Source organism: Salvelinus fontinalis, chromosome 19 (genome assembly GCF_029448725.1).
Source record: "Salvelinus fontinalis isolate EN_2023a chromosome 19, ASM2944872v1, whole genome shotgun sequence".
In the NCBI taxonomy this organism is placed as follows: Eukaryota; Metazoa; Chordata; class Actinopteri; order Salmoniformes; family Salmonidae; genus Salvelinus; species Salvelinus fontinalis.
The window spans coordinates 20,222,947-20,243,529 of record NC_074683.1 but is presented as its reverse complement, the minus strand read 5'-3'; the positions used below and the strand labels follow the sequence as shown (position 1 = coordinate 20,243,529).

The 20,583-nt window shown below is 45.8% G+C and overlaps 1 protein-coding gene across 1 annotated transcript in view; it reads left to right on the top strand.

The window, feature by feature from the left end:
- LOC129817018 (striated muscle preferentially expressed protein kinase-like) overlaps positions 1-20,583 on the top strand; it is a gene marked incomplete at its 5' end in the record, with an annotated part of 113,456 nt that overhangs the window by 78,674 nt on the left and 14,199 nt on the right. Inside the window, 10 exons of the mRNA XM_055872003.1 lie at positions 18-218; positions 493-550; positions 9,139-9,216; positions 9,410-9,582; positions 9,677-9,703; positions 9,971-10,123; positions 10,365-10,407; positions 11,723-11,791; positions 11,871-14,493; positions 14,949-15,104. Coding sequence (XP_055727978.1) covers positions 18-218; positions 493-550; positions 9,139-9,216; positions 9,410-9,582; positions 9,677-9,703; positions 9,971-10,123; positions 10,365-10,407; positions 11,723-11,791; positions 11,871-14,493; positions 14,949-15,104 — 3,581 coding nt within the window. The remainder of the gene's footprint in view (positions 1-17; positions 219-492; positions 551-9,138; positions 9,217-9,409; positions 9,583-9,676; positions 9,704-9,970; positions 10,124-10,364; positions 10,408-11,722; positions 11,792-11,870; positions 14,494-14,948; positions 15,105-20,583) is intronic.

Below are 20,583 nucleotides of genomic sequence, written 5' to 3'. Positions count from 1 at the left end.
TTAATTTATTTTTTCAGAGGCGCTTTCTCCTATGTGAAACGGGTGACGCAGAAGGTTGGTAAAATGGAGTATGCTTCCAAGTTCATCTCGGCCCGAGCCAAGAGGAAGGCATCTGCTCTGAGAGAGATGAACCTACTGTCTGGGCTGCACCACGAGAGAGTCCTGTATTTCCATGATGCCTTTGAGAAGAAGAACACATTCATTATTGTCACAGAGATGTATCCTTTTGGGAGATCATACTGACTGGTGCCTGTCACATAGATTACGTATACCATTTGATTTGAAAATTGGAGAAGTTGGCAGCTATAATGGTCTTTCTTATGGTAGACACACGCATACACATACGCACTTGCATTCACACACAATCACATGGTGACAGTAATATGCATAAAGTTCATATGTTGGACAATTTTTGCCCCCATTCATCTCATATCATAATTATGGAGTATTTTCAGTGTCAGAAATGTATTTCTCCTTGATCAATGCGTCAAGATGCAATGAGGAGTTGCTGGAGAGGTTAACAAAGAAATCTACAGTAATGGAGTCAGACGTGAGTTGGTTACTATGTGCTTGGAGGACACTCCTTACAAAAAAATCATTTGTTGCGGCACTTCCCGCAAGTTTTTGGCAAATTTGCTGCAAACTAAATAGTGTGCTACAAAATGTTGCCAGAAGTTTGCAAATGTTTGTCACTAATGGTGAATCTGCGTCAAACCTTTGGCAACAATACTACAGTATTTATTGCCATTGGTGGCAAAAAGTTTGCCAGAGGTTTTATAGTAAATAATGATCTCATAATTATATTTGAATCTGTGGCAAACAGTTTACCAGAAGCCTTTTCTGTGTAACACGTGAGTTCCAAGACAAGTAACTGTTGACAACCAGTCAGGGGGAGAAGAAAAATCACTTAGAAAATGCAGAACAAGTTTTCCAGCTAGCTACCTACCAAAGTTGTCTGGTAAGTTTCTAACTTATTAATTAAACTTCCTAGTAAACTTCAAAATAGTGTTAAAAAAAGTATGCCTGGCTAGCAATGTCATGTTTTATGGAATAGAGTGAAACACATTTTGTTGCTATATCAGTTTCACTCTGTCAGCACCACCAGCTAGTGCTCAACTAGCTAGCTAAGGTTAGCTATCATACTTTTGCACAATTGATGTGATAACTAGCTAGCTAACTAATTATTTGCCTAAACACAATTTTTGAATGAATAAGTTTCTGTCTTTGTTAACTGACACAGCTAGCTAAGGTTGCAGCAATATGAGCTGACTTGACATCAAAGCAAAAATGAACTTTTGCAGATGGATACGCTTCCCTTACCCATGATGTTGAAAAACGCGGAATTGGGAAGAGGATGCATCAAAACCCTGGAAAGATGTTTGTGGTGGACTCACTCATAACACTTTTTTGAGTGATAAATTACTATTGTGTTCAAGCTTGATAAGGTAAGTAAATCAAATGTATTCATAAAGCCCTTCTTACATCAGCTGATATCTCAAAGTGCTGTACAGAAACCCAGCCTAAAACCCCAAACAGCAAGCAATGCAGGTGTAGAAGCACAGTGGCTAGGAAAAACTCCCTAGAAAGGCCAGAACCTAGGAAGAAACCTAGAGAGGAACCATGCTATGAGGGGTGGCCAGTCCTCTTCTGGCTGTGCCGGGTGGAGATTAAAACAGAACATGGCCTAAATGTTCAAATGATCATTGATGACCAGCAGGGTCAAATAATATTAATCACAGTGGATGTCGAGGGTGCAACAGGTCCGCACCTCAGGAGTAAATGTCAGTTTGGCTTTTCATAGCCGATCATTCAGAGTATCTTTATCGCTCCTGCTGTTTCTAGAGAGTTGAAAACATCAGGTCTGAGACAGGTAGCACGTCCGGTGAACAGGTCAGGGTTCCATAGCCGCAGGCAGAACAGTTGAAACTGGAGCAGCAGCACGGCCAGGTGGACTGGGGACAGCAAGGAATCATCAGGCCAGGTAGTCCTGAGGCATGTCCTAGGGCTCAGGTCCTCTGAGAGAGAGAGAAAGAAAGAGAGAGAATTAAAGAGAGCATACTTAAATTAACACAGGACACCGGATAAGACAGGAGAAATACTCCAGATATAACAGGCTGACCCTAGCCCCCCGTCACAAACTACTGCAGCAGAAATACTGGAGGCTGAGACAGGAGGGGTCGGGAGGCACTGTGGCCCCATCCGACGGTAACCCCGTACAGGGCCAAACAGGCAGGATAGAACACCACCCACTTTGCCAAAGCACAGCCCCCACACCACTAGAGGGATACCTTCAACCACCAACTTACCATCCTGAGACAAGGCCGAGTATAGCCCACAAAGATAAATGCATGTATTATTCTCATAAATGTATCCCAAACATTCATTCTTTGTAACAATTAGATCTTTAATTTCTTCAAACACGTAGCTAGCTCATCTTGATCATGTGTTTTCCCTTACCTCTTTCTGTAACGGCAGTCCTCCTCCTCTTCATCTTCGGAAGAGGAGGAGTATTGAGGGAACCAAGGCGCAGCGTAGTGAAATGACATATTTTATTAACGAAAACGCGAACTTGATTAAACTAACAAAAAACGGTGTAGACAGACCTAGACGACGTACTTACATAAAACAAGAAAAACGCATGAATAGGAACATAGGCTACACAAACTGAACAAACCGTAAACAGTCCCGCGTGGTGTACAGACACAGAAGACAATCACCCACAACGAACACTGTGACAACGCCTACCTAAATATGACTCTTAATTAGAGGAACGCCAAACACCTGCCTCTAATTAAGAGCCATACCAGGCAACCCAAAACCCAACACAGAAACAGAAAACATAGAATGCCCACCCAACCTCACGTCCTGACCAACTAACACACATAAACTAACAGAAATAGGTCAGGAACGTGACATAACCCCCCCCCCATAAGGTGCGAACACCGGGCGCACCAGCGCAAAGTCTAGGGGAGGGTCTGGGTGGGCATCTGACCACGGTGGTGGCTCAGGCTCCGGGCGAGGTCCCCACCCCACCATAATCAATCCTAGCCTCCATCTACCCCTAAAAATGTCCACCCATATCTTACCCCCACAAAATCCTCTTAGTAACATCCATGACAGGGACAGCACCGGGACAGAGGGATAAATCAAGACAGAGGGATAGCACAAGACAGAGGAATAGATCAGAATAAAGAGGTAGATCAAGATAGAGAGGGAGATCATGATAGAGGGGCAACTCCGGACTGAAAGGCAGCTCCGGACAGAGAGACAGCTCTGGACTGAGGGGCAGTTCTGGGTATATAGCCGTTTCTGGCTGAAGGGCAGCTCCTGGCTGACTGACGAATCTGGACGCTCATGGCAGGCTGACGGCTCTCGACGCTCATGGCAGGCTGACGGCTCACGACGCTCATGGCAGGCTGACGGCTCACGACGCTCATGGCAGGCTGACGGCTCTCGACGCTCATGGCAGGCTGACGGCTCTCGACGCTCATGGCTGGCTGACGGCTCTCGACGCTCATGGCTGGCTGACGGCTCTCGACGCTCATGGCTGGCTGACGGCTCTCGACGCTCATGGCTGGCTGACGGCTCTCGACGCTCATGGCTGGCTGACGGCTCTCGACGCTCATGGCTGGCTGACGGCTCTCGACGCTCATGGCTGGCTGACGGCTCTCGACGCTCATGGCTGGCTGACGGCTCTCGACGCTCATGGCTGGCTGACGGCTCTCGACGCTCATGGCTGGCTGACGGCTCTCGACGCTCATGGCTGGCTGACGGCTCTCGACGCTCATGGCTGGCTGACGGCTCTCGACGCTCATGGCAGGCTGACGGCTCTGGACGCTCATGGCTCTGACGGCTCTGGCAGATCCTGTCTGGTTGGCGGCTCTGGCAGATCCTGTCTGGTTGGCGGCTCTGGCAGATCCTGTCTGGTTGGCGGCTCTGGCAGATCCTGTCTGGTTGGCGGCTCTGGCAGATCCTGTCTGGTTGGCGGCTCTGGCAGATCCTGTCTGGTTGGCGGCTCTGGCAGATCCTGTCTGGTTGGCGGCTCTGGCAGATCCTGTCTGGTTGGCGGCTCTGGCAGATCCTGTCTGGTTGGCGGCTCTGGCAGATCCTGTCTGGTTGGCGGCTCTGGCAGATCCTGTCTGGTTGGCGGCTCTGGCAGATCCTGTCTGGTTGGCGGCTCTGGCAGATCCTGTCTGGTTGGCGGCTCTGGCAGATCCTGTCTGGTTGGCGGCTCTGGCAGATCCTGTCTGGTTGGCGGCTCTGGCGGATCCTGTCTGGTTGGCGGCTCTGGCAGATCCTGTCTGACGGGCGGCTCTGGCAGATCCTGTCTGACGGGCGGCTCTAGCGGCTCCTGTCTGGCGGGCGGCTCTGTAGGCTCATGGCAGACGGGCGGCTTTGCAGGCTCATTGCAGACGGATGGCTCAGACGGCGCTGGGGAGACGGATGGCTCAGACGGCGCTGGGGAGACGGATGGCTCAGACGGCGCTGGGGAGACGGATGGCTCATACGGCGCTGGGGAGACAGATGGCTCATACGGCGCTGGGGAGACGGATGGCTCATACGGCGCTGGGGAGACGGATGGCTCAGATGGCGCTGGGGAGACGGATGGCTCAGATGGCGCTGGGGAGACGGATGGCTCAGATGGCGCTGGGGAGACGGATGGCTCTGGCCGGATAAGGCGCACTGTAGACCTGGTGCGTGGTGCCGGAACTGGAGGCACCGGGCTAAGGACACGCACCTTCATACTAGTGCGGGGAGCAGGGACAGGGCACACTGTACTCTCAAAGCCCACTCTATACCTGGTGCATGGTACCGGCACTGGTGACACCGGGCTGAGGACAAGCACATCAGGATTAGTAGGGGGAGAAGAAACAGTGTGTACAGGGCTCTGGAGACGCACAGGAGGCTTAGTGCGTGGTGCCGGAACTGGAGGCACCGAACTGGATACACGCACTACAGGGAGAGTGCGTGGAGGAGGAACAGGGCTCAGGAGACGCACTGGTAGCCTAGTGCGTAGTGTAGGCACTGTAGGTACTAGGCTGGGGCGGGGAGGTGGCGCCGGAAATACCGGACCGTGGAGGCGTACTGGCACTCTTGAGCATTGAGCCTGCCCAACCTTACCTGGTTGAATGCTCCCGGTCGCCCAACCAGTGGGGGGAGGTGGAATAACCCGCACCGGCCTATGTAGGCGAACCGGGGAAACCATGCGTAAGGCAGGTGCCATGTATGCCGGCCCGAGGAGACGCACTGGAGACCAGACGCGTTGAGCCGGCCTCATGACACCTGGCTCAATACCCAATCTAGCCCTACCAGTGCGGGGAGGTGGAATAACCCGCACTGGGCTATGCACTCTTACAGGAGACACAGTGTGCTCTACTGCGTAACACGGCGCCTGCCCGTACTCCCGCTCTCCACGGTAAGCCTGGGAAGTGGGCGCAGGTCTCCTACCTGCCCTTGGCCCACTACCTCTTAGCCCCCCCCCAAGAAATTTTTGGGTGTTACTCACGGGCTTTTTGGGCTTCTGTGCAAGACCCGTTCCCTCATAACTTCGGTTCCTCACTCTCTTTTCCTCCACTCTCCGAGCTGCCTCCAGCTGTTCCCATGGACGGTGATTCACTTTAGCCCATGGTCCTTCTCCGTTAAATATTTGCTCCCAACTCCACAAGTCCTGTATACTTCCCCGTTGCTCCAAATTACGCTGCTTGGTTCTGGATTCTTGGTGGGTGATTCTGTAACGGCAGTCCTCCTCCTCTTCATCTTCGGAAGAGGAGGAGTATTGAGGGAACCAAGGCGCAGCGTAGTGAAATTACATATTTTATTAACGAAAACACGAACTTGATTAAACTAACAAAAAACGGTGTAGACAGACCTAGACGACGTACTTACATAAAACAAGAAAAACGCACGAATAGGAACATAGGCTACACAAACTGAACAAACCGTAAACAGTCCCGCGTGGTGTACAGACACAGACACGGAAGACAATCACCCACAACGAACACTGTGACAACGCCTACCTAAATATGACTCTTAATTAGAGGAACGCCAAACACCTGCCTCTAATTAAGAGCCATACCAGGCAACCCAAAACCCAACACAGAAACAGAAAACATAGAATGCCCACCCAACCTCACGTCCTGACCAACTAACACACATAAACTAACAGAAATAGGTCAGGAACGTGACACTTTCTTTCTAGAAGCAATCAGTTACAAGGCAAAAATACAGATTGAGGCCTTCAATCAAACTGGGGACAGAGAAATATATTTGCAGCAGGTCAAGGCTTCTTGCATGCCTGGCTTTGAGATGTAAGTTAACAATACTTCATTTTGGAAAAATAATACATATTGCCATATTAGGCACAACTCAATTTTATGTTGCTTTTCTTCCACCCAAGCCTTATACACCTGAGTCAGGAAGAAGAGACAAATAGTAGACAATGGTCTAGATTGAATATCATAATTAGATGATTCGTTTGAATCAATTGTGCAAATCCTTTATACTCTGGTAGATTTAAAAGGCCTAAGTTCCAGTTTATTCTAGCTAAATCATTTGATAATATAGCATTTATACAAGGCAGAAACATTGTTTCCTTGCTGATAAATATAGAGAATGCCAGTTTTAATGAGAAGCATAGCAACATCAAGGCAACTTTGTAACAGCTGACCCCGTTTTTCCAAAGCCTACCATTTAAAAATAGAAAATGTTTTCAGTAATTGCTTTCAGTATCCTAATGTTGTTTTTGTTTTCTGTTTTCTGATTGTTTCAGTGCATTCATTCAACAAGCTTTGGACAAACGACTTCCACAGGGCCGCCAGCTTCAAAGTTCACTCAAAAAGGCAACAGTTCTGAACTGGGTTTGATTTTGTTTTTGTTGTTTTAAAATATTTCAATTTTGTTAATTCTCTTTTATTAAACATTCATTGGTTGAAAGTTCATTGCTCAGTTATCGCTTGGCTCAAGTAAATTCTGTAGTTTCCCTTTAAACATCCTATGGTCAGCATCCCTGTAGTTTTCACATTTCTCTCATTTAAATGTTGTAGCTACATAAGATTAAAACTATTTATTTGTGAAATATTCAGACTGTGCTCTTTTTTTTCATTAGCATGCTGAATATTTCAAGTTATGTTGGATTTATTTTGTATCTCTTAAGACATTGAATACATTGAATATTTAATACATTTAGTATGTTTAGTCTTCTCTGTGAAAAGTTAATCTAAAGTTATATGACATTGCATATTCATAATGAGTTTGCAGCAAATATGCTGCAAACAGTAGAATGTTAGCCCCGGTTTCCCAGATTTTTTGCCAGAACTTCACAAGTCACCACATATTTGCCTCAACAGTTTGCCACAAAATGTATTTGACTGCAAAAATATGAGCTTGCAGCAAATTTCCCAAAGATTTGCCACAACTGTTTGCCAGAATATTTTTTTCTTTCGGTAAAGGACTTCATTATGGGGTCATGAGAAACAGTGACCTCTATTGAAAGATCATTGTACTCTTGCCTGTAGCAACCAACCTGGCCCCTAGAATTATTCTCTAAGCAGACACAAAGAAAACCAAGTAAATCCACACACTTTTACAGGAGTAAATGTGACCTTGTATAATACAGTCAGGTCCATAAGTGGAATGTGACACAATTTGCATCATCTTGGCTCTATACGCCACCACAATGGATTTGAAAGGAAACAATCAAGATGTGTTTTAAGTGTGGACTTCCATCTTTAATTGAAGGGTTTTTTCAAAATGATTGTATGATCCATGTAGGAATTACAACCATTTTTATACATAGCCCCCCAATTTTTGGGGCTCTAAAGTAATTGGACAACTAACATAATCCAAATTAAATTGTGTAGTTTTAATACTTTTTTGCAAATATGTCAATGACTGTCTGAAGTCTGGAACCCATAGACACCACCAGATGCTGGATTTCTTCCCTAGTGATGCTCTTCCAGGCCTTTACTGCAGCTGTCTTCAGTTCCTGCTTGTTCTTGGGCCATTTTGCCTTTAACAAGTAAAATGCATGCTCAATTGGATTCAGTTCAGGTGACTGACTTGGCTATTGCAGAACATTCCACTTCTTTGCCTTAAAAAAGTATTGGGTTGCTTTCACAGTATGCTTCGAAGGTCATTGTACATTTTCACTGTGAGGCACCGTCCAATGAGTTTTGAAACATTTGGCTGAATCTGAGCAGATAATATAGCCCTTAACACTTCAGAATTCATCCTGATGTTTTTGTCAGCAGTCACATCATCAATAAATACAAGGGAACCAGTTCCATAGGCAGCCATAAATGCCCACGCCATAACACTACCTCCAAGTACAAGTTGATCTTTGTCTCATCTGTCCATAGGATGTTGTTCCAGAACTCTACAGGCTTTCTAATATGTTTTTTGGCAAACTCTAATCTGGTCTTCCTGTTTTTGAGGCTTACCAATGGTTTAAATATTGTGGTAAACCCTCTGTATTTACTCCGGTGAATTATTCTCTTGATTGTTGACTTTGACACAGAGACACCTACCACCTGGAGTGTGTTCTTGATCTGGTCAACTGTTGTGGAGGGGTTTTTCTTCACCAGGGAAAGAGTTATTCTGTCGTCCACCACAGTTGTTTTCCGTGGCCTTCCAGGCTTTTTGGTGCTCCTGAGTGCACCATTGTGTTCTTTCTTTTTAGGAATGTACCAAATAATTGATTTGGCCACACCTAATGTTTTTGCTATCTCTCTGATGGGTTTATTTTAATTTTTTCAGTATAATGATGGCTTGCTTCACTGGCAGTGACAGCTCTTTGGACTTCATATTGAGGGTTAACAGCAACCAAATGCAAATGCCACACTTGAAATCAACTCTAGACCTTTTATCTGCTTACTTGTAAATGAACTAATGAGGGAATAACACACACCTGGCTATGGAACAGCTGAGCAGCCAATTGTACAATTACTTTTGGTACCTTAAAAAGGGGTGGGATCAGTTATAAAAGAGTGTTGTAATTCCTACACTGTTCATCCGATTTGGATGTAAATACCCTTAAATTAAAGTATGCACTTTCAGCTCCAATATGCTGTGGTAGACAGCTAAAATAATAACTTGGTCAATGTCCAAATATTTATGGACCTATGCTTGGTATACCTGCAGATCCGCTCCTGCATGAGACAGTTGCTGGAGGGTGTGGACTACCTTCACCATCAAAATATCATCCATCTGGATATAAAGGTAAACACGTCTTCACTTAAAAGAGAGTTTTAAAGATATCTCACGAGAGGGATTCTGGTTAGTACTGTGTTTTTTTTTTTTTTGTATTGCAGGTGTGCGTTTAGACAAGGAATATGTACCCCTGAATGCAGTAATTTGTCAATATGATCATCTTGATTCTGAACTCTGACCTCATCTTTGGGTTTCCCCTTAGCCTGATAACATCCTCATGGCAGACCACCAGGGTGATCAAATCCGCATCTGTGATTTCGGAAACGCCATAGAGCTCACACCCGACGAGGCTCAGTACTGCAAATACGGCACACCAGAATTTGTTGCCCCAGAAATTGTCAACCAAACTCCTGTGTCCAAGGCAACTGACATCTGGTAAAAACGCTGAAGGCCATGAAAGTGTTAAAAACTTGATACATATCACAAATGGATCCTCTCTTTATCACAAATTCTCTGCTTTGTCTTCCAGGCCGATTGGAGTCATCACATATCTGTGGTAGGTACACGTGAAAAGTGTCTTAAATTTGGTGTGATCCATAAGATTATTAATTACAATTTAAGCATGGATTTATGCATATGCACACTTTACAAGCCAATGGATAAATTAACACCACATATGTAGCTGACGATTCCTATTTGTATTGCTATGAGAGAGACCTTATCAAACATGCCATCGACCTGCGGTAATATTGGAACGTGGTTCTAGAAATCAGTGAACAATTAGTGAGAGGAAGAGAAGTTCACAGGTGTTTCTGCATTTCAGCCTGACTGGAGTGTCTCCGTTTGCTGGAGAGAATGACCACAGATCCGTGCTCAACATCAGGAACTACAATGTGGCCTTTGAGGAGAGTATGTTCGCTGACCTGTGCCGAGAAGCCAAGGGATTCATCATCAAACTGCTGGTGACAGACAGACTGTGAGTGGCAACTGTAGATGTTAACATGTTCAGGCCAAAACTTGAGATGTCCATGTGCTAGTTCAAATTTCAGGTAAATCATGCATTTGATTGAATACATGTTCAAGACAATTTGAGTTGCAGTTGTCAAGATAGGATGTGTCCCCTTCTAGATTCACGTTTCTTTAGTTCTTATACATTTGTGGGCTTCTTCGCCCTCACTAGAAATCAAATGTAAAATGGAATCATGCCATCCCTTTAGGAGGCCTGATACAGAAGAGGGTCTCCGTCATCCATGGTTCAAGGTGAGACATGTAAACTTTGACTCATATGTGACGCACAACACACATTTGCTTCAGGGATCTGTTCTGACTTGAGATGCATCATCATATACAAAAGTATGTGGACATCCCTTCAAATTAGTGGATTTGGCTATTTCAGCCACACCCGTTGCTGACAGGTGTATAAAATTGAGCACACAGCCATGCAATCTCCATAGACAAACATTGGTAGTAGAATGGCCTTACTGAAGAGCTCAGTGACTTTCAACGTGGCACCATCATAGGACGTCAACTTTCAAACAAGTCAGATCGTAAAATTTCTGCACCCTGCTAGAGCTGCCCCGGTCAACTGTAAGTGCTGTTATTGTGAAGTGGAAACGTCTAGGAGCAACAACGGCTCAGCCGCGAAGTGGTAGGCCACACAAGCTCACAGAATGGGGCCGCAGGCTGCTGTCTTTCCTCAGTTTCAACACACACTACCGAGTTCCAAACCGCCTCTGGAAGCAACGTTAGCACAATAACTGTTTGTCGGGAGCTTCATGAAATGGGTTTCCATGGCAGAGCAGCCTCACACAAGTCTAAGATTACAATGCGCAATACCAAGTGTCTGCTGGAGTGGTGTAAAGCTCGCCACCATTGGACTCTGGAGTGATGAATTACGCTTCACCGTCTGGCAGTCCGACGGATGAATCTGGGTTTGGCGGATGCCAGGAGAACGCTATCTGCCCCGAATACATAGTGCCAACTGTAAAGTTTGGCGGAGGATGAATAATGGTCTGAGGCTGTTTTTCATGTTTCGGACTAGGCCCCTTAGTTCCAGTAAAGGGAAAACTTAACACTACACCATACAATAACATTCTAGATGATTCTGTGTTTCCAACTTTGTGGCAACAGTTTGAGAAAGGCCCTTTCCTGTTTCAGCATGACAATGCCCCCCATGCACAAAGCGATGTCCAAGCAGAAATGGTTTTTCAAGATCGGTGTGGAAGAACTTGACTGGCCTGCACAGAGCCCTGACCTCAACCCCATCGAACACCTTTGGGATGAGTTTGAACTCCGACTGTGAGCCTAATCGCCTAATATCAGTGCCAGACCTCACTCATGCTTTTGTGGCCCAAGTCCCCACAGCAATGTTCCAACATCTAGTGGAAAGCCTTCCTAGAGGAGTGGAGGCTGTCATAGCAGCAAAGGGGTGACCAACACCATATTAATGCCCATGATTTTGGAATGACTTGTTCGTCGATCAGGTGTCCATATACCTTTGGTCATATGTAGTGTAATTTGGTAAGATATTGAGCATTTTCAAAATTACACATGCTAATCAATTCTTTTCATACAGACCCTTACCAAGGGGAAGCCAATAAGCACAGAGACCCTCAAGAAGTTTGTGGCTCGCCGAAAGTGGCAGGTCTGTCATCAAAGCGTATTTTTAAAAATGTAATTGTATCTGCTTCCATCTTATATTTGGTTATGTCCGTCTTTTGCAGCGGTCCCTTATCAGCTACAAATCCAAAATGGTCATGAGGTCCATCACTGAGTTGCTGAATGACTCATCCAGCCACATCTCCATCGCTGTTCCCAGACACCTCAAAGAGGGCTCACCCCCACCATCATCGTCCTCTGACTCCGACGAAGATATTGACAAGCTGCCCTTCATTCCAATGCCACTCAGTATGGAGTTCTCCGGATCAAGAATGTCTCTAAACGAGATCCAGGAAGGCACAAGCCGGTCAAACGGCACTATTGACAGTTCAGGGTCAGCAGTCACCCATGACCAAGAGGCGATGGAGTGTGAACATATGGGGAAATTGAAAGAGGCTGGAGATTCGACAGGTAGGGGGCGCGCCAGGAAAAGTTTGACGCAAGAAAATGACAAGGGGTCTTTGGATGAGGAGTTGGCAGAGTTGGCGCAAGTATCTGAGAATGCAAGAAGGCCCTTGTGCAGAGGCTCGAGCTTGGAGTTGGACAAGCCAGAGGGAGGACCCAGAAGGGGGTATCTGCATAGAGGGGGCTCTGCTGACAGCGCACTGCTACTCCACATCGTTCCAGAAGATAGAGCAGACGACGAAATCACTGAAAAAGGCCGACAAGTCCTCAAAAAGGCGGTATCCATGGAGTTGCCTAGGAGGAGCGTGAGTCCAGGTCCTCTGAGTCAAGATGACTATGCTCACAAACTGGAGCTGATGAGGCAGAGGTTGCTCCGAGGTGGCTCCGTGGACAAGAAGATGAGCGGCCTGCGAGGACCCCTGCTGGAGACACTGGGTATGGATGATGGAATGCAGTATTCGTCGTCGCTGGAGCGCTACTCGCGCACTAACCGCTTATGGGTTCCTCCGTTAACCAAGGCAGTCTCCAGCGACGAGCCCAGAGAGGACGTGCTCAAACCCAAATTCCTTCGCAAGAGCGCCTCCTTCAGTCAAGGAGATGATGCAGAGCCCGTTCCTCTGCACCGACGCACCGGGGCACCACTGGAAATCCCGCTGGCTCAGATAGAGGAGCGAAGGCTCAAGGAGGCCATATCCATGTCTGCTATCACTGAGCCATTTAAAAATGACTCCTGCACCGTGACTCCCAGGAAACCTACCCTTAAACTTCCCACACCAAGCCCAGTGCCTACAGAACAGGAGACATTAACTAAGTTGGAGGAAGAGGACTCGTCAATAGACAAGGAGATTAAGACTGAGAAGTCCATTCGTGAAAAAACGATAATAGAACCAGAGTACATGGCCTCGAGGGAGCCTATCCCTCCTTGGAGGGAGTATAGCCCTCCTGTGAGGGTTCTTACATTCGAGGAGCAAATGAAGAAAGATAAAGAAGAGGCTAGGGAAGTTGAAGAAGTACACAAAGAAGTAAAAAAAGTAGAAATGGAACTGAAGGCACAAGTGAAATCTTCTGAGATGGTCATTACTACAAGTTCTAATAGGGTCACGCCAGCACCAGCATCTTCAAGGGCACCAGCAAATGTTGTGACTCCCTCTCCACCTGCCCTAACTGTGCTCCCAGACGGTAGGACCTCTGTGTACACTAGCATAATGCAGACCATCATGGTCCCCTTGCTTCAGCCCCTAGTTAGCCCCCTGTTAGCAGACTCCACCCCTGTGGTTGTTCCAGTCCCTGCGCAAGCCCCATTTCTAGCACCAACATTTATCAACACACCTACATCTGTCCCTGGCCAAACAAAGCCAGTCACTCTGCTATCCACACCAGGGGAACACCCTGCAGTCTATTCAAGGGTGACATCCCCCGTGCCCAAAGAACCGAGTCCACCCAAGGTTTCCCCATGCCCTACACCCCAGTGTGAGCTCTCGCCAGTGGGACAAAACCTCCACGACATTGCCTCTGAGGAAGTTTTTGAGGCACGCTTCAAAAAGCGTGAGTATTCTCCAACGCGAGGCCTGCAGCTTCTCAACTGGTCAAAGCCTGAGGATAAACCAGTAGCCACTTTGGACTCTGCCAAGTTAGGCAAAGAGGTATACCGACCTGGGCCCATTGGTGCGCCGTTGGTGTTTGTCCCCAGGAGATTGGAGGAGAAGTCCAAGTCGGTGCAGGATCTCCGCGAGGCCCAGAAGGACGAAGGCTTTATGAGAAGGCTTTCCATGCGTCTGAAGAGGACTCCGTCAACCGAAAGCAAGGAAGAAATGCCCAAGGAGGAAGAACCAGTGACTCCCAGGCGCCGACTCTCCTGGGCTCTCCGTGGCAGAAGAGGATCCCATTGCCAGGAGAGGAAGGATGTGGAGATTATGAGGATGGATGGGGGAATAGAAGCTGAGGCGGAGCAGGAGGACAAGGAGCCGGAAAAGCCCAACAAGTCACCGGTTATGGCCATGCGTAGGAAGATCGAGTCGACGGTGTCCAGGATACCCATGAGGATCCGCAGCGCCTCGGAGGAGAGAAGGATAGCGTCCGAGGAAAGGGAATCCAACAAGCCAGAGAGCAAGAAGACACCCCTGTTCTCCAAACTGCACAGGTCGACTTCTGAGGGACGTAGCCTAAAGAGTATGGCTGGATCCGGTATCCCTCAAAACCAGCTGGCTTCTCAGTCAGGCACCGGAGCCTCCTCAGAGTCCATGGAATCTATGTTCAGCATCAAGTCGGAGAGACCATCCAAGGGTACGAGACTTTTTCCCCTTGAAAACGTTCAATCAAATATAGAAATAACATTTATTTTGAATTAACATGTGCCCCCTGCACCTGAAAAGGTCATGTTCATTTCAAGATGATTACTGAGCAGAATTAGACGAAATGTAACTTTAACAATGAAAATGTGCATTGTCACTGCACAGACACAATGTCACTATTATGCGGTGCTTGAATCCAATTTTAAGGATGAAGGTTCATTTTAAGAACCGGCACATGTAAGAATCAAAACACATTTTTTTTTATACAATTATGCAAACCTTCCCACGCCCTTCCTCAAGCAAACCTTTGTTCTTACATCCTGAGATGACATACAAGACAAAAATAACAATCTTCCAATAGAGGCTTCACTTTGTGTGCTAACCTCACCTTTTTTCTTCGTTACTATTTCTGTTGATTTCAGTTTGAGTTATATTTGTTCCCTCCAGCAGGGACAGAGGTAGGAAGGAGGTCCCGATTGGACCGTGTGGGCCTAACCAGAGCTAGCAAGAAGGACAAGATGGTATCGGAGTCTCGTATCCCCACGGCTATTGCCAGAGAGAATGACACCCTAAGCTCCCGCTTGTACACCAGACTGGCATCTGGTAATCCTTAAAGCCCTTGATTTCTTAAAATTCATCCAAATTACAATATTTAATATTGGTTTCCTTACTCTGTAAGCAGTCAGCAGTCAGTGGACAAAGAGAAACAGCAATCCATGATGATGCCTTGGTTTTGTTTACCTGCCTGCTGTCACTAAATGTAAAAAAAAAATGCCTGTCAATGTCCCCCAAATTAGCATATGTTAAATATCAATCCAAAATCATCCCTAAGTGTCTGAAATTGATTATATCGTAATTCAGTTGATTTGAACTTTCCTGATTTCTGCAGTATTGCATTGGCCCAAGTAAGCAGCGACAGCACTGAACTTCTCCCCCCGAGTATGAGTACTGCCTGTTGTCAACGTGTCAATGCAGTTAGTTAGCTAAGTTAATATAAGTTCACCTGGCTAGTTGCAGCAACATTATCCAGCTATCAAGTCAGCTAATAAGCCATAGTACTCCCTTCTACAAATTGAATTTGGAGGCGTGGAGAATAACTGCTACAATACCAGATTAGCTAATGGTAAATCAGTCACATTTAGATAACCAAGCTAGCTATTGAGGTACATTATTTCAAGATTGTATATACAGTGCCTTCGGAAAGCGACTTTTTGCACATTTTGTTACATTACAGACCTTATTCTAAAATGTATTAAATAAAACAATTTCCTCAGCAAAGCGAAAACAGGTTTGTAGAAATTTTAGCAAATTTATAAGAAACAAAAAACAGAAATACCTTATTTTCATAAATATTCAGACCCTTTGTAATGAGACTCGAAATTGAGCTCAGGTGCATTTTGTTTCCGTTGATCATCCTTGAGATGTTTCCACAACTTCATTGGAGTTCACCTGTGGTAAATTCAATTGATTGGACATGATTTGGAAAGGCACACATCTGTCTAAGGTCCCACAGTTGACAGTGCATGTCAGAGCAAAAACCAAGCCATGAGGTCGAAGGAATTGTCTGTAGAGCTCCAAGACAGGATTGTGTCAAGGCACAGATCTGGGGAAGGGTACCAAAAAATGTCTGCAGCATTGAAGGTCCCCAAGAAAACAGTGGCCTCCATCATTCTTAAATGGAAGAGTTAATGGAAGTTTGGAACCACAAAGACTCTTCCTAGAGCTAGATGCAGGACGGAAGCCACTCCTCAGTGAAAGGCACATGACAGCCCGCTTGGAGATTGCCAAAAGGAACCTAAAGACTTTGACCATGAGAAACAAGATTCTCTGGTCTTATGAAACCAAGATTGAACTCTTTGGCCTGAATGCCAAGCGTCACGTCTGGAGGAATCCTGGCACCATCTCTACGGTGAAGCATGGTGGTGGCAGGATCATGCTGTGGCAATGTTTTTCAATGGCAGGGACTGGGAGACTAGTCAGGATTGAGGCAAAGATGAACGGAGCAAAGTTTAGAGAGATTCTTGATGAAAACTTGCTCCAGAGTGCTCAGGACCTCAGACTGGGGCGAAGGTTCACCTTCCAACAGCTAAGACAACGCAGGAGTGGCTTCGTGACAAGTCTCTGAATGTCCTTATGGCAGCAGATCCACAAGGTCTGCCATGAGAGGTGACTGTATAGTTCCCTTAAGGAAAAGCAACTTTAGTAAATCCGCTTTCTCTGTGAGAGCTTCCCATGTCTGGAATACACTGCCATCAGACACACATAACTGCACCACATATCACACTTTCACAAAATGCATGAAGACATGGCTAAAGGTCAATCAGATTTGTGAACCTAATCCCTAGTTGTGTATTGCCGCTTTACATGTTGTCTGTAGCTTGTGAGGTGTGGAAACACTTTGTTGCTTGTCCTATGTTGCTCTGTCTGTATGCTATGTCTTGCTTGTCCTATGTTGCTCTGCGTTTGCTCACTACTCAATGATTGTCTACATTGTTTTTAATAACCTGCCCAGGGACTGCGGTTGAAAATTTGCCGGCTGGCTAAAACCGGCACTTTTACTGAAACGTTGATTAATGTGCACTGTCCCTGTTAAAATTAACTCAAACTCAAACCTTGAGTGACCCAGCCAGCAGGGGCGAAAATCTGATATCAACTTTGGAGGGGACAATTACATTAAATTTTCACAAGAGCAATTCCTGAGGGGGACACCAAAGGTAGTGCTGTAACACAGCCTACGTTGTAATATGTTAAATGTATATTGAGGAACCATAATCACTACTACTGGATAATTGATAGGTACAGTAGTTAACTGAAGGGTTGTCCCAACTTGTTCAAATGTTTAAATCATAATACTACTAATAATTATAGTTATAGCAGTGTTCCTTATCAGTCCAGTATGTATGCAGGTATTTGTACTTACAATGAGCAATACCAGGATAGGCCAGTAGGTGGCAATGGTACTGTAAACTGTATGGGTGCAGTTTTCGTAAATACAATGAACATGGTGTGATCTCGTCTAAAATAGTCTCCATTGAGAACCATCACAAAGTTGGTCTCCGTATTGAATTGACCTTTTAATTTTACTTTTTCTGATACATTTATATAGTCATTAAATATGTGCCACTGGTCTGAGTCTTCTACAATAGCTTTACAGGAACAAAAAGATCCAAATAAGTACAGTTCTAAAAGCAAAATAACCACTTCAATGAATAACCCAAATAAATCAACCAAAATATCCTTCAGTCAGTGTCTCAACTCTTCAAACAGCAGCTATGGACAAGTATGTCACACAATGTATGCAATTTAAAATAAAATAACATTAAATAAATATTTAGTAAGTATACTGTCATGTACTAAAAACTGAAAACTACTAAACAAAAGAACAAATATCATACTATACACCAGGGGTCCTCAAACAGGGGTACATGGACCCCTAGGGGTCCCTGGTGTAGTTGCAAGGGGTCCGTGAAATAAGAAAAGTGTAATGAACTTATTCAGTGCCACAAGGTTTCCAGTAACTTTACATATAATATAGAGGGGGTGGAGGTCCCTGAGGACTGCTCAAAACCTTGCCTGCCTTGCCTTAAAATATGCAGGGGTTCCAGTACCCCAAAAAAGGTTGAGAACCACTGCTATACACACTACTGAACAAAAGAACCGAACATATGTTTGCGGGTTTCAATGGATCCAACAAATTGCTGGCAGATATTTTCCGTCTTGAGACTGTCCAGCCTGTCTTTATGTACATTACAGACAACTACGCCGTTCAGTCTCTCTTGGCCCATGCAAGCCCGTAGCCAAGTCTTTAACCTGCGGAATGCACTGAAACTCCTCTCAGCCTCACATGAACACACTGGTACCACAAACAAAATTCTGATCAGTACCTCAACTTGGTCAAACAACCCCTGCACCTCCACTGGAGGCCGCCTGGGGACCTCCGATGCCTCTCCACTGCTGCTACAGGGGTATTTGTTGTGAAAGAGATGGATCTGCACTGAAAGAGAATCTATGTTCACCTCTGGGTACTGATCTAGAGACTCATCCAACTCCCCCGTGAGAAGCGTCCTTTCCAACTTTTGCAGGACGTTTAGACTGTCCTGGTCAAAACAGTCGCCAAACTGACCCTCCACACCATCCAACATAAAAAAAATTCTGCCCTATAGTGATCCACTGCTTTGCCAGCAAATCGTCTTGAGTGCGTCTCAATGGATTCAATAGAGTCAATCAATGTTGTTGCTTTCTCATACAGTCAAAGGTAGCTTTCGTGATTTCTCTTGCCCCTACGAGATGACCGCACACACTCGACTGCAGCCTGCATACCAGAGACAGTGAAATGTTTAGACATTCAAGCTCTCCAAGAACAGCAGAGGACAGTGTGAGGCCCAACACAGTCTTGCCTTTGCTGAAGTGCTCGAATAAGCCACTGGCAGTTGAAGCTGTCTTGGATGCAGTTTTTGCCATCTCATCTAGGCTGCTTAGTACCCGCTCATACTGCCCTAGCACAGCTCTAATAGCAGTATTCCGCACAGTCCACCTTGTTCAACATAGGAGTTTCAGGGTGGTCAGATTTGTATCTTTGGACGTGACAATTGATTCAAACATCCTGACTGGCCATAGAGGACACCTAACTGATGGACCCAAGAAAGGGAATCCCGGATCAATGGGGAGGCTGAGCAGCCAGCCTGTGTAATCAGATGTACACAGTGTGCTCCACAATGCACATAGAGAGCTAATGGCTGCTGCCTCCTCACAATTGCCTGTGCACCTGTGTATTTTCCTGCCATGTTTGAGGCACCATCGTAACTCTGCCCACGTAAGCCAGACATGGACAAATTGAGCCTCAACAACACATCAGTTGCCACTTTCGCAATGCCCTCGCCAGTTGTCTCCGACACCCTGTATAGCCCAATAAACGCCTCGTGAGGGACAAGGCCATGGTCAACATAACGCAGACAGACACCCCTGTTCAGCACCAGAGACATCTTGAGTACCATCAACAATTACTGAAAATTTAACAATCGGAAGAGACCTAATCTCAGCTGCAATGCCTCGAATGACTGTATTGGCCATGATGTTCAGAATTTCATTCCGTGCTTTGAGGCCTGTGTACATTGTGGTACGCTCTGTTAACCACTTCAGTAAAATAGGATCATCCTCTAATGCCCTAAGTTTCAAAAGCTGGTATAAATTCCCACAGTCATCCGTGTGGCCTTTAAAGGCTTGTCCCTGTCTTACTACATGCCGCACCGAACTAACAATTTTCATCAAGCAATGCCTTGCGTCCTCCTGCTGTTTACCCCAAGCGCTGGATAACTGGACACTGATTGGATTTAGCTGGTGTGCTGTTACAGTTACAAAGTGGCGGTGGGTTTGGCAGTTTTGATGTGCTGTGAATTTTTCAATGGCTTTTCTCCAGTTCCTAAATCCTGCACTAATGAAGGCAGCATCTGCTCTTTGGCCAAAAGATGTCTGGCTTGAAAACCCTTGGCAACAGTGAAAACACAACACTCCTTTTATTGATGGATTATAATGTAGCCAGGGGAAATCGCGAAACCATCTCTCTTGAAACGTCAACGCTCTGTTGGCAAGAGTTTGCGGTTCTATAAATTTTGTGGCTGATATAGTTTTGTGCCATCACTGAGGTAACTGGACAATGCTGTGCCACTGTCCCCTATACTGGTGCTGCTGGCAACAAGGGTGACACCTGGTCCTGCCGTGGCTGTGACATTGTTCTCTGAAGTCTCTCTCCCTGGCTCTTTCCCTTTCACCACCCTCACTGACTCAGTCTGTCTCCTAGAAAATAAATAAGGTGTTTGCCGTACTCGTAACTACCGGTACCCAAAACTACACAATTAATCACAACAGCAATACCATTGCCTTAAACAAATCTTAGTTCAGTCACCAGTTTAAGTTGAGAGTGGGGGTATCCATGGCATTTTCCAATTATGTCCCTATTTTACAAAAAAATTAAAAATAAAAAGGAGAACCTTTCATAATGTTAACAAACAAAGACTCAACAAACTTACCTGAGACTCCCTGTCTCTGCCAGTCTGTCCCTGCATATCTGTCCCCAGCTCTGCTG